This window comes from Cynocephalus volans, chromosome 13, assembly GCF_027409185.1.
Source record: "Cynocephalus volans isolate mCynVol1 chromosome 13, mCynVol1.pri, whole genome shotgun sequence".
NCBI lineage: Eukaryota > Metazoa > Chordata > Mammalia > Dermoptera > Cynocephalidae > Cynocephalus > Cynocephalus volans.
In genome coordinates this window covers 111,156,176-111,171,075 of record NC_084472.1, presented here as the reverse complement: position 1 = coordinate 111,171,075, position 14,900 = coordinate 111,156,176, and the positions used below count along the sequence as shown (strand labels likewise).

Genomic DNA, 14,900 nt, shown 5'->3' with positions numbered 1-14,900 from the left:
TTAAGCTAATAGAACTACATGCATTTTGTAATGGGGAATTGATGGCAGGATTTCTTCAGAGAAGAGAATAACATGAATAGCCCAGTACCCATGAGAATTTGGAGAACGAAGGTGGGGAAGATTATTTTCTGAGTAAATTAAATAATTGACTAGGTGCAGAGAGGTGACAAAGGAAATAGCTGAAAACAATTCTGTGAAATCTAGTTTTGCTTATATTATCTGGTTTTATTTCTATATGTAAACTTGTAGGTTTTCAATGTTGAGTTCTAAATTTACACCAAAATATTTAAGTGATTCTTGAATTATGATGTAAAGTTTGTGGGGTTTTTTTTTTCAGCCACAATTGGAGTTCTCTCGGTATGTAGAAATGCATGCTGTAGTTGAAAAAAATTTGGTGAGTACATTACGGTTTATTTGTCTTATATCACTTTATATTAATGATGGAGGGTTAGAAAAGTAATTTGGAATGAATTTTTCACAGGGAATAATAATAGTAATTTTGCTTTAGCTCTGCTTTAATGCATTTTAAATTATTAGTATCAGTAGTAAATTGGAAATAAAATTTCTATAAAATATTTATTCTTTTTTTTTTTTTTTCTTTTCTTTTTTTTTGTCGTTTTTTCGTGACCGGCACTCAGCCAGTGAGTGCACCGGTCAGTCCTATATAGGATCCGAACCCGCGGCGGGAGCGTCGCCGCGCTGCCAGCGCAGCACTCTACCAAGTGCGCCACGGGCTCGGCCCTAAAATATTTATTCTTAATTTTATAAACAATAATGTAAATAAAAATAATTGCTAACTTTACAATAGTTTACAGATAGTTTTAGAATTATTAGAGAAACTCATTTTATGTACTCTAGGACTTTTTAAATTTTAAAAATTATGCTTGATATTATGTATGTTATTTAAAGAGGATGTAAGACTTTCCTATCCATAAAATTTTTTGGTAGGCAGAAAACAGAGGTTTATATTATGGGTGGAGGAGGAGGTTATTTTTCCTGAAGGATATTTATTTCAACATTTCTTCAAGAAATGGAAGTACAATCATTTGAAAAATTTATAACGCCTGAAATAATTTTGTTATATTTTCTTCCTTTTTTTTTCTATTTTGTGGACAAATTCTCAACTTTATTATGGAAAATATATGAAGTTCTCCTCAGACATTTTTGTATTTCACAACATGCACTCTGTCTATATTCATTTCCAGAGCTTCTATTTTTGTTTAGTGAATGCGAAATATTTGCCTCCCTACTTATGATATTAAGTTTTTATTTCAAGATTTCTGCTCTTATCATGGACTCTTTTATCTTTTCATTTTGGTACCTACATTTAATATAAAATATTTTATTCAAATGTTTAGTCATTTGATATTTAAAAGGAGGGCACCTGTATAATTTTGCTGGGTTCTTTGTGACTTGCATGTGGTGAACAAAATATTTTGCTAAGTGATTATGTCATTTTCTGTTACCAGCAGCAATATATGGGGGTCCCAATCACTTTACATCCTTGCCAGTACTTGTTTTTGTCCTTTTCTTTATAATAATTCTCGTGGGTATCTCGTTGTGGTTTAATTTACATTTCTCTGTCTAATGACACTGAGCATCTTTTCCAATGTGCATTAGCCACTGATCTCTCTTTTTTGGTGAAATTCCTATTCAAATATTTTTCCCATTTCTTAATCTTGTTGTTTGTCTTCTTAAATATTGAGTTGTAAGTGTTCTTTGTGTTTTCTAGATAAAAATCCCTCACCAGAAAATATTTGCAAATAGTTTTTCCCAGTCTCTGGCCTGCATTTCTATATTCTCCATGGTGTGTTTGGAAGCACAATAGTCTTTCATTTTAATGATGCTAAATTTATCAGATTTATGGATTGTGCTTTTGATGTCATGTCTGAGAAATCCTTGCCTATGCTAAGTTCAATCTGTGTTTTCTTATAAAAAGCTTTATAGTTTTAGTTCTTAGGTGAAGGTCTAAGACCCATTAAAGTTAATTTTTGTGTAGAACGTGAGATATGGTTTTAAAATAATTTTTTTGCATGTGCATATGTAATTGGAACAAGACCAACTGTTGAAAACACTATTATTTTTCCAAAGAAATGCCTTGTGCCTTTGTCAGTAATCAATTTGCCAGCAATATGTGTTTATTTCTGAACTCCGGATTCTGTTCTACTGATGAGTATGTCTGTCATTATTTCTCAGTACTAAGTGACTTGAATGCTATAGATTTATAGCAAGCTTTGAAATCAGAAACTCTAAATCCTACAACTTTTTCCCGTATCCTTTATATTTAGGTATTTGGTGTCCTTTGAGTTTCAACTTAGGATAAGCTTGTCACCCAGGTATTTGAGGCTGTGTTTACTTTACTTCCTTTTGGTTTTTCTTTTCATTCTTTACATTGGATGATTTCTATTGATACATCATGTTCACCTGTTTTTTCTGTCAGCTTAAATCTGCTAAGTCCATGTAGTAAATTTTTAATTTTTGTTATTGTATTCTTCAAGTCCAGAGTTTCCATTCTGTTCTTTTCTTATAATTTACATTTTATTGATGTCTTTTATGTGAGTCAGTGTTGTCATTCGTTTAACACTTTGAAAACATGGTCTGTGTCAGTTTTTATTTTACCATATTTACAGGAACTGCTTTGAAGTTTTGTCTGCCAAGTCCAATAAATTCAACTGATAGTTTCTATTTAACTGCATTTTTTTATATGTGGAACATTGTTGTTGTTTATTGTGTATGGCACATGTTTGTTGAAAACTGGGTATTTTTTATGTAATTTGTTTTAGCAATTCTGGATCCTGCAAAGCTTCCTGGCAATTGCTGTTTCTATTTATCTTGGTTTTTTTTTTTGTTGTTGTTGTTTCTTTCTTTAAATGATGAGTATCTTGATGGAATAGTTCTGTAGATTCATTCTTCCTAGCAGTGTATCACCATTGATGTCTGTGTTTCATATTTTTTAAAAATCTTTTTTCTATTTTTAAGCCCAGATTCTGAGTGCTTGACATTGGGTTGGCATATCTTAATGGTAAACTAACAATTGGTCAGAGTGTATGCTTCAAATACTTGAGAAAGTAAGGCCTACAACTTTTGCCAGTGGATTTCTCTGTGGGCTGGAGAAAGTATTCATTGTTTAGGCAGCTTTCAAGTCAGGCAGGTTTTACCTTCTGAAAGACTTTCTCACATCTCCTCTGCTAGTGAGTGAAGTCTCACATTCATCCATGGACTTGTGGATGGTTTGACCTTTTCCAGTTTCTCCTGAGCTTGAATGCTACCCTGTATATTCATGAAATATTACTGAATTTTGGGGAGAGTTTCAAGGCCATTATGGCCATTGTATTTTCTATATCTCCATGTTAGATTTTTGGCTAGTCCTCTGGTTTGTTGCTTGAAATAATCAGTATTACAGCCTAAGTTTAGCTGTGATGTTGACATTCCCTCTTCACTGGCCACAAATATCACTATTGTTCTTGACAATGTACCTGAGCATGTGTTTCTTCCCCCCATCTGCTCCAAATCAAGTCATCCTTGTCTAACAGGGAAGCTATTGGATTTCATGCTTGACCTGCCATGGAAGAATTACCATACTCCAGAGCTTGAGATGGTGATTTGAACACCCTCAGGTAAAATGGCACAGAAACCCATTATTCTTACCATAGTAGTAGTGGATTCTCAATTAAGTTTACAGAGGCTTAAAATGGCTTTTGACAATTTTGTCTGGTCTTACCATTGCTTATTGGAAAAATGATTTACAAAGCTTATTGTTTCACCATTGTGGGAGTCCCACCACATTTGCTAGTTGTATTGCCATGTATTTCTTTCTGAGTGTTGTTTGTAAATTAGATGTTTTCATAAATTCTTACTTCTATTCCTTGTCATAGTCACCTACAGATTCATGAGTGGCTCTTCTTTTATCAATTAGCCATTACTGTGTAACAAATTATTCCAAAACTTAGTAGCTTAAGAGAGCAACTACATACTTAGCTCAAATCTCTTACATTTATTCTGATCTCAGCAAGATGGATTTGTGTGCTATGCAGGCCTCATTTATTTATCTTCAGTAAGCTCCACATTTTTCTTGGAGTTGACTGTTCCGCAGGGATATCAGCTAGTATGCCTTTCCTTGCATCATTGTTTGGGTCTTCCATAAAATGTAATGTTGAAAACTAAAGGCCAGTGTGGTGGTATTAAGAGGTGGTGCCTTTGGGAGGTGAATGGGATTAGTGCCCTTATAAAAGAGGCCTGAGGGAGCTTGCTTGACTTTTTAACCATGTGAGGACACAGCTAGAAGCCACCGTCTATGAGTAAATGAGCCATTACCAGACTCCAAATCTACTTTCCAACCTCAAGAACCATGAGAAATAAATGTTTGCTGTTTGTTAGCCACCTAGTTTAAGGTAATTTTGTTATAGCAGACTGAATTGACTAAGACAGTTTATGGTTATGAACATGCAAGAAGACGACCAGGCTCAAAGTCGGGGGTATAGAAATATGCTGTAACATACTGCACAGTGCCATGCATACAGGAGCAGAAGAAATATGCAGCCATTTTTGCAGCTCACCACACTTTTCTTCCTGAAGTTTTTACCACTATGGTCACTGTCCCACTATCCCATTAATATTCATATCACAATTTTAATAACTTTGATGTCAGCACAGTGTTTCTTCCAGTTCTCTTTCAATTATTTGATTTCTCTACTTCAGTGGTGCTGGTCCACCTGCCTCACCCACTGCCCTCCACGATCATTTTTATACTATATTTGATGATTGGTTTAACATCACTCTTCCCTGCTCTGATATTCAAGCATCCCAATATTTCATCCTTCCTTTGTTTACATCTCTTCCTTAGTTTTCAGACTTAAATATTTGATGCCACCACGACATTCGTCTGTTAATTCTACCATTTTTCATTGTTCACTCACTCAACCTTTACATTACAAATCATATGGTTCACCATCATTGGCACAGCCCTGTAAACATCCACAGCTCCTTTGCCATTTTTCCTTTAATTGCCTGCCTGGAAAAATCCAAAACCTGGTTAAATCCAAATCTACAAATAATTTGTTCATAGCTTGGATAAAACATACAACGTTAGGGAATATTCTCTTTAATTCCATAAATCTCATAATTTTCTGTTTATTATCTTGTTCACTCATATTTCACTGATGAAATAGAACAAATCAGAAGGGAGTGTCCACAAATATTGGCACTTTCTCAAACATTTGTCCTGGATGTCAAATCATGTACTCTGCTTATCTTGCTGTCACCATGGATGAAATGGTGCTTTAATATAATGCAGGATCTCCAGTTGCACATCAACACACTCCTGTTCAGTGATACTGCTTTAAGAATTCTAGTCCACATTGATTTTCATTAGTACTTGGCTATCTTTCTCAGCAAAAAAAAAAATTCTCCCATGCTAAAAACAAAACAAAACTAAGCAAATCAACAAAGAAGTCTCCGTTTTCTCCAGCTGACACAGCAATAGTTTACTTTCTTTTATGACAGTCCTTGAATAAGTTACCTGTATTTACTGCTCACAATTCTACCCTTAATATTCTCTCTTCAACCAGTATAGTTTTATTTTTATTGTAATTCCTATCTCTACTCCCTAAATTATGTCAAAGTACAGTTTTCAACAAATTGCGTTTTAAAGATCTAATTGGCTTTTATTAGCAATTCATTTTTTTTTTTTTTTTTTTTTTTTTTTAATTTTATTTTGTTGATATACATTGTAGCTGATTAATGCTCCCCATCACCAAAACCTCCCTCCCTTCTCCCTCCCCCCCTCCCCCCCAACAATGTCCTTTCTGTTTGCTTGTTGTATCAACTTCAAATAATTGTGGTTGTTATATCTTCTTCCCTCCCCCCCCGATTTGTGTGTGTGTGTGTGTATGTGTGTGTGTGAATTTATATATTAATGTTTAGCTCCCTCCAATAAGTGAGAACATGTGGTATTTCTCTTTCTGTGCCTGACTTGTTTCACTTAATATAATTCTCTCAAGGTCCATCCATGTTGTTGCAAATGGCAGTATTTCATTCGTTTTTATAGCTGAGTAGTATTCCATTGTGTAGATGTACCACATTTTCCGTATCCACTCATCTGATGATGGGCATTTGGGCTGGTTCCAACTCTTGGCTATTGTAAAGAGTGCTGCGATGAACATTGGGGAACAGGTATGCCTTCGACTTGATGATTTCCATTCCTCTGGGTATATTCCCAACAGTGGGATGGCTGGGTCGTATGGTAGATCTATTTGCAATTGTTTAAGGAACCTCCATACCATTTTCCATAGAGGCTGCACCATTTTGCAGTCCCACCAACAATGTATGAGAGTTCCTTTTTCTCCGCAGCCTCGCCAGCATTTATCGTTCATAGTCTTTTGGATTTTAGCCATCCTAACTGGGGTTAGATGGTATCTCAATGTGGTTTTGATTTGCATTTCCCGGATGCTGAGTGATGTTGAGCATTTTTTCATATGTCTGTTGGCCATTTGGATATCTTCCTTAGAGAAATGCCTACTTAGCTCTTTTGCCCATTTTTTAATTGGGTTGCTTGTTTTCTTCTTGTAAAGTTGTTTGAGTTCCTTATATATTCTGGATATTAATCCTTTGTCAGATGTATATTTTGCAAATATTTTCTCCCACTCTGTTGGTTGTCTTTTAACTCCTTTAATTGTTTCTTTTGCTGTGCAGAAGCTTTTTAGTTTGATATAATCCCATTTGTTTATTTTTCCTTTGGTTGCCCGTGCTTTTGGGGTCGTATTCATGAAGTCTGTGCCCAGTCCGATTTCCTGAAGTGTTTCCCCTATGTTTTCTTTAAGAAGTTTTATTGTCTCAGGGTGTATATTTAAATCCTTAATCCATTTTGAGTTGATTTTAGTATACGGTGAGAGGTATGGATCTAGTTTCATTCTCCTGCATATTGATATCCAGTTATCCCAACACCACTTGCTGAAGAGGCAGTCCCTTCCCCAGTGAATAGGCTTGGTGCCTTTGTCAAAGATCAGATGGCAGTAAGTGTGTGGGTTGATTTCTGGATTCTCTATTCTATTCCATTGGTCAGTGTGTCTGTTTTTATGCCAGTACCATACTGTTTTGGTTATTATAGCTTTGTAGTATAGCTTAAAGTCAGGTAGTGTTATGCCTCCAGCTTTATTTTTTTTGCTGAGCATTGCTTTGGCTATTCGTGGTCTTTTATTGTTCCATATAAATGTCTGAATAGTTTTTTCCATTTCTGAGAAAAATGTCTTTGGAATTTTGATGGGGATTGCATTGAATTTGTATATCACTTTGGGTAGTATGGACATTTTCACTATGTTGATTCTTCCAATCCAAGAGCATGGAATATCTTTCCATCTTCTTGTATCCTCTCTAATTTCTCTCAGCAGTGGTTTGTAGTTCTCATTATAGAGATTTTTCACCTCCTTGGTTAACTCAATTCCTAAGTATTTTATTGTTTTGGTGGCTATTGTAAATGGGCAGGCTTTCTTGATTTCTCCTTCTGCATGTTCACTATTGGAGAAAAGAAATGCTACTGATTTTTGTGTGTTGATTTTGTATCCTGCTACTGTGCTGAAATCATTTATCAATTCCAAGAGTTTTTTTGTAGAGGTTTTAGGCTGTTCGATATATAGGATCATGTCATCTGCAAACAGGGACAGTTTGACTTCATCTTTTCCAATCTGGATGCCCTTTATTTCCTTCTCTTCTCTGATTGCTCTGGCTAGTACTTCCAACACTATGTTGAATAGGAGTGGTGAGAGTGGGCATCCTTGTCTAGTGCCTGTTCTTAAAGGAAAAGCTTTCAGCTTTTCCCCATTCAGGATGATATTGGCAGTGGGTTTGGCATATATGGCTTTAATTATGTTGAGATACTTTCCCTCTATACCTAACTTATAGAGGGTCTTTGTCATGAATGAGTGCTGAACTTTATCAAATGCTTTTTCAGCATCTATAGAGATGATCATATGGTCCTTGTGTTTGAGTTTATTAATATGGTGTATCACATTTATTGATTTGCGTATGTTGAACCAACCTTGCATCCCTGGGATGAATCCCACTTGATCGTGATGAATAATTTTTCGTATGTGTTGCTGTATTCTGTTTGCTAGTATTTTAGTGAGGATTTTTGCATCTATATTCATCAAGGATATCGGCCTGTAGTTTTCTTTTTTGGTTATATCTTTACCTGGTTTTGGTATCAGGATGATGTTTGCTTCATAGAATGAGTTTGGGAGATTTGCGTCCATTTCAATCTTTTGGAATAGTTTGTAAAGAATCGGTGTCAATTCCTCTTTGAATGTTTGGTAAAATTCTGCTGTGAATCCATCTGGTCCTGGGCTTTTCTTTGTTGGGAGCCTTCTGATAACAGCTTCAATCTCCTTTATTGTTATTGGTCTGTTCAAATTTTCTACATCTTCACGGTTCAGTTTTGGGAGCTTGTGTGTGTCCAGAAATTTATCCATTTCCTCCAGATTTTCAAATTTGTTGGCGTATAGTTGTTTATAGTAGTCTCGAATGATTCCTTGTATTTCAGATGAATCAGTTGTAATATCGCCTTTTTCATTTCTAATTTTTGTTATTTGAGTCTTCTCTCTTCTTTTTTTTGTTAGCCATGCTAATAGTTTGTCAATTTTATTTATCTTTTCAAAAAACCAACTTTTTGATTCATTGATCTTTTGAATTGTTTTTTGGTTTTCAATTTCATTCAGTTCTGCTCTGATCTTAATGATTTCTTTCCTTCTGCTAACTTTACATTTGGATTGTTCTTGTTTTTCTAGTTCTTTAAGGTGAAGTGTTAGGTTGTTCACTTGCCATCTTTCCATTCTTCTGAAGTGAGCATTTAATGCAATAAATTTTCCCCTCAACACTGCTTTTGCAGTATCCCACAGGTTTTGGTATGATGTATCATTGTTTTCATTAGTTTCAATAAACTTTTTGATTTCCTGCTTGATTTCTTCTTGGACCCATATGTCATTAAGTAGAATGCTGTTTAATTTCCATGTGTTTGTATAGTTTCCAGAGTTTTGTTTGTTATTAATTTCTAGTTTTAATCCATTGTGGTCTGAGAAGATACATGGGATAATTCCAATTTTTTTGAATTTATTGAGACTTGATTTGTGACCTAATATGTGATCTATCCTGGAAAATGATCCATGTGCTGATGAGAAGAATGAATATTCTGAGGTTGTTGGGTGGAATGTTCTGTAGATATCTGCCAATTCCAATTGGTCAAGAGTCTTGTTTAGATCTTGTATTTCTCTACTGATTCTTTGCCTAGATGATCTGTCTAATATTGACAGTGGAGTGTTCAGGTCCCCTGCTATTATGGTATTAGTGCCTATTTCCTTCTTTAGGTCTAATAGAGTTTGTTTTATAAATCTGGCTGCTCCAACATTGGGTGCGTACATATTTATGATTGTTATGTCTTCTTGATGGATCAGTCCTTTTATCATTAAGTAGTGTCCCTCATTGTCTCTTTTTATGGTTTTTAGTTTAAAGTCTATTTTGTCAGATATAAGAATAGCCACTCCAGCTCGTTTTTCTTTTCTGTTTGCATGGTAAATCTTTTTCCATCCTTTCACTCTTAGTCTGTGTGAATCTTTATGGGTGAGGTGGGTCTCTTGTAGGCAGCATATAGTTGGGTCCTGCTTTTTGATCCAGTCAGCCAGTCTGTGTCTTTTAATTGGGGAATTGAAGCCTTTTACATTAAGAGTTGTTATTGAAAGGTGTTGATTTATTCCTAGCATTTTATTGGTTGTTTGGTTGTCTTAGGTGTCTTTTGTTCCTTGCTTTCTGATTTACTGTTTGGTTTCTTTGTTTGTTGGTTCCTTAGGTTGTAGATAGTGTTTTTGTTAGCTTGTTTTCTCTTCATGAATGCCATTTTTATTGTACTAGCGGGTTTAGATTTTTCTTAGGTTTTTATGGCAGTGGTAGTTATTTTTCAGGAACCAAACCCAGTACTCCCTTGAGGATTTCTTGTAAGGGTGGTCTTGTGGTAGTGAACTCCCGCAGTTTTTGTTTGTCTGAGAAATATACTATTTGCCCCTCATTTCGGAAGGATAGCCTTGCAGGGTAGAGTATTCTTGGCTGGCAGTCTTTGTCTTTTAGTATTTTGAAAATATCATCCCATTCCTTTCTAGCTTTTAGGGTTTGTGATGAGAAGTCTGATGTTAACCTGATTGGGGCTCCCTTATAGGTGATTTGACGCTTCTCTCTTGCAGCTTTTAAGATTCTCTCTTTGTCTCTGAGTTTTGCCAATTTGACTATGACATGTCTTGGAGAAGGCCTTTTTGGGTTGAATACGTTTGGAGATCGTTGAGCTTCCTGGATCTGAAGATTGGTGATTTTTCCTATACCTGGGAAGTTTTCTGCCACTATTTTGTTGAATATGTTTTCAATGGAATCTCCATTTTCCTCCCCTTCTGGAATACCCATGACTCGGATATTTGAGCGCTTGAGGTTGTCTGATATCTCTCTCAGATTTTCTTCCATGTCCTTGATTCTTTTTTCTTTCTTTTTGTCTGCTTGTGTTATTTCAAACAGCCCATCTTCAAGTTCAGAGGTTCTCTCTTCAACTTCGACAAGCCTGCTGGTTAAACTCTCCGTTGTGTTTTTTATTTCGCTGAATAACTTCTTCAGTTCAGCAAGTTCTGCTACATTTTTTTTCAGGACATTGATTTCCTTGTATATTTCCTCTTTCAGATCCTGTATACTTTTCCTCATTTCATCATGATGTCTAGCTGAGTTTTCTTGTATCTCATTCAGTTTCCTTAGAATTATCACTCGAAATTCCTTGTCAGTTATTTCAAGGGCTTCTTGTTCTATAGGATCTAGAGTATGAGATTTATTAACTTTTGGTGGTGTACTTTCTTGATTTTTTGTATTTCTGGTGTCTTTTTTTTGGTGTTTATTCATTGTGGCAGGGGGTTTCACAGTCCACCGGTTTGAGACTAATGACTAACTAGGATGTTGCTGTGGTTGCCAATTTGGTATGGCTCCCGCCGTGACTGCTCAGTTGGCCTCTAGTGTCTTGTGTGTGTGGTTGCCTCGGGTCTTGGGCTTCTCCGGGGATCCACCTTTCTGGTCAGCTTGTACTCTGCTGGGCTGGTGGATCACGTACCACAGGGTGTGTGATCTCTGTTGAGCTTTCACTTCCTGTACAGGACTTCTCCCCGTACCGTGTGCTCTGGCCCAGGCTGTTAGATCGTGCAGTGGCGACCCCACCGGGTGTGTGGTTTCTGTCGAGTCTCCGCCTCCCTGGCCGCACGTCTCCCCCCTCTGTGCACACTGTGCTGGGCTGGGGTGTGTCTTCTGCACCCCTCGTCTATCAGCTGGGCCTTCAAGACCCTGCTCAGCACCACCTCGCCCAGGAAGTCTACCAGGTTTCTGCTAGGCACAGACGACCGGTCTCTCTGGGTGCCTTTGTAGCACCGTGTAGATCTTTCTCGGGTCTTGTTCACCTTTGTATCCCCCCGGTATAAACCGAGTCTAGTGCCCGCCTGCAGCCTGCTCTCCGGCAGGTTCAATCGGACCTGGGAACTCTCCTACCACACTATTCCCAACCAGAAATTCGTTAGGCTTTTTTCCAAACTGGTGGTCGCAGAGATGTTATCTGCCTCCCAGTAACAGGAAGTTTACCGGGGCCGGAGTCCAGGGTGTGGTGGAGTGACAGTCGGCCGCCTGTACTTTCTAGCCCTCCCAACACTGGTTGGGACGCCCCACACCCCCAGCCCCGCCAGAGAACTGCGGAGGGAGTGGGAGAGGAGGCCGGCCCGCAGGGTCCGGAAAGCCCCACGCCAGGCCAAGCAAATGGGCTCAGTGATGGCCGAGCAGGGCGGAGCTGCCCGCACCTGGGAAAATGGAGGCAGCACCGGGGCAGTGAGTGGCCTGGTGGTGCAGGCAGGAGCCGCATGGGCATCCACCCCCCGAACAGAGCTGTGCCAGGGATCACTCACGGTGCTGTGCCAGGTCGGGCGCTCGCTCTGTCTCTGGTTTGTTGCCTTCCGTGTTCTCGGCGCTGCCGCCTCGGGCTGTCTATTAGCAATTCATGAACCAGGCAGCATCCAATCTACAAAATAAACAGGAGCTCCACCAGGTGTGGCAGAAAAGTCACCTTTTGTAAGCAATATTTATCAGGATTGAGGAAAGAGCATAGTGTAAAAAGTGGATTAGTTAAAATCAGATTGTATTCCTTTTACAGGCTAAAGCAGAGGAGACTTACTACATTGGCTCAGATTGGCTGGGCCCCATTCAGTTGGTTGCTGTGAATTTTCTATTTTTTTTTTTTTAATACTGTCCTGTTTGGGTCTGTTGCTACCATCTCTTCCCTGATTCTCAGGTCTGATCTCACAAGCAAACAACTGAGGTTTTGGTTTGGTGATGCAGAACTTTAGCACGTGTGACTCAGCTTTGGGCTGGCTGTTTTTTCTTTAACAATTCCCCGCTTTTGATCAGACTGTCAGCCTATACTGAGAGATTTGATTAGAATTTAACACTCTCAGTCACCATGATGTCAAAGTCTTCTACGTAGTCTCAGAGAGGAACTTGTAAGCCATGGTTTCAGAACCATCGGCTGATGCTTATCGTTGCTCCCCGCCTGTCCTGAGGTGACGACTGTGAGCCAGCATGTAAGACTCAGGAGAGGATTCAGGGCACTGGGGAGGCTCCTACAGCAGCTACTAGTAAAATCGTTCCCAAGAGTTGGAGTACATTCTGTAACCAATTGCCCAAGAGCCAAACCAACGAAACTGAAGAAAAACAAAGATCGATGGCCAGAACAAACTATAAACTTTGTCTCTGAGTCCAGAGGACAGTTAGTTATGATTTCTACATTTAAGTCCAAAGTATATTTTTCTCACTTGCTGTTTGAATGTCTCTGGTTATGGCATCAGGTGTTTTGGTGAACTCCTTGAATGACTCACATATCAGGCATAAAGTTGTCACTTGAGATTAACACCAAGTTGTCCAGCTCCAACTTGTAGGGCTTCAGGAATAGAGCAATTTGGGTTCTTAGTGATTTCAAGTCAGAAAGGTGTGGAAAATTGGAAGTGTGAGTTTGAAGAGTCACACTCTGATATTAAAGGAAAGCGGAAGAATTAAAGATGCAGTCCAATTTGTAAGTCCAAAAAAATCAGTATTGTTAAGATAACGATTTACTGATTGTGTTTAGATAACCCCGTTTGACCAATGTTAACTATAAAGGTGAATATTAGATCATCTGATTCTATTCTGTTCCTGAAAAAGTGTTGATTCTTGTGTTTTTTAAATAGGAAAGTAATTTATTCTCAGTCTATCACAAAGCCTTAAGCAATTCTCCAAGTACCAATAATACAGACAAACACATATATAAAATCTGCCATGCATTTCTGCAGAATATAAAGCATGAAAACACCAATTACCTAATTATGTGACATTTAATGAACTCATATTTGGACTTGTTTGAGTGTAGTGTGCAGCAGTACTGTATAATATCAGATATAAATTGTTTTTCTTCTACATGGAAGGAAAGTGTGATGCAAAAAATGTATATGTTGAAGCTACATAATGAATGCAAATAACTCTTAGCAAAATAAAATAATAACTTAATTAACATTGGGGGGAAAAGACCTCAAAGACAGTGAACAGGGCTAGAATCTAATAACACGTGCAGTATAGTTTTCTTCTAAAATGTATTTTTTCTCTACAGCTGCCCCATTTATACCAGATATGATCACACTAAGTCCAATTGGTTTGCAAACAAGGTCTAGTCTCATTAAACTTAGCCTTGTTGTTATATACGTGCAATGAGAAACATTGTCAGGCCTTAAAAACTAACGGCCACCTTAAGTGACATTACAAGCGGTGCCATTAACGTGGCAGCCTAAGACGGCGCCGGGAGGAAGTAGGGTGGGAGTGTCTGCGGGAACCTTGCCTTAGCCCTTATTGGCCAAATACATGCTTCTGCACTTGTGAACACTGCATGGTTGCAATAGCTGGGCATTGAGACAGGATGCATGCTCTCGTAACCTTTAAGCTGATAGGATTATGTTAAAACTTCCCCTCCCCATCTGCCTATAAAAGCAAGTGCCTGTGTGTAATAAACGGAACTGCTCGACAGAACCCCAGCCACATCTGAGCGTCCTTTAACGGGCTGGTTGGGGCCGGCGGCTGTGCTCACCTCTCTTCACGGCTCTCTTCCCCGGTCTCCTCCCAATGGGGACGGGAGGGAAAGAGGAATCCGGGCCATTCGCTCACCCACCGAAAGGAACGAGGCTAGGGCTGTTCGGGTTGGCCGGCTGCGGACCCGACAAAACATGTGTTTCTTCATAGTACAGTTTTCCATGTTCACTATAACAGGTTCTAATAAATTTGGCTTCTCTTTACTGTATAAAAACAAGATGCCAAAAGTATATAAACTTAAATATATGTCAGGAACTAGTTACATCATTTGGAAATGATCTAGATATTTAATAAATACCCGTTACTTAACTTAACTCAGCAAAATTTTAAGGATGTAAATACCAAAAAGATTTGGGAAGCTATTTTTTAAGTAGATATAATATAACATAAAACAAAACTAGCCATCACTGAGTTATTTTTCTTGACAAATTTGATAAAATAGAGATAACATGAGCTTATTTTATGAGCAAACCTAGGTAGAAAATGCTGACAACTAGAAGATGTGCCCATTTTAATTAAACTAGAAGTTTTACTAGCTTTTTATTCATCAACGATTATCCCAGAATGTGAACTTGTAAAGCATTTGGGTTGGTTCCTATACTTCTAGCAGTTTTTGGAATATTTAATTTACTTAAGCACTTATTTTATTTAACCCAATTAAATAGAGGTTCTCTAAAAATTAATTTTGGTTATACTATCCAGAAACAGAAAAATATTATGTACAGATAACATACAAATATACA

General features: G+C 37.9%; 1 protein-coding gene across 1 annotated transcript in view; it reads left to right on the top strand.

The window, feature by feature from the left end:
- The window catches only part of ADAM2 (ADAM metallopeptidase domain 2), a 107,823-nt gene that overhangs the window by 32,694 nt on the left and 60,229 nt on the right, over positions 1-14,900 (top strand). The window contains exon 7 of the mRNA XM_063077506.1: positions 338-394. Coding sequence (XP_062933576.1) covers positions 338-394 — 57 coding nt within the window. The remainder of the gene's footprint in view (positions 1-337; positions 395-14,900) is intronic.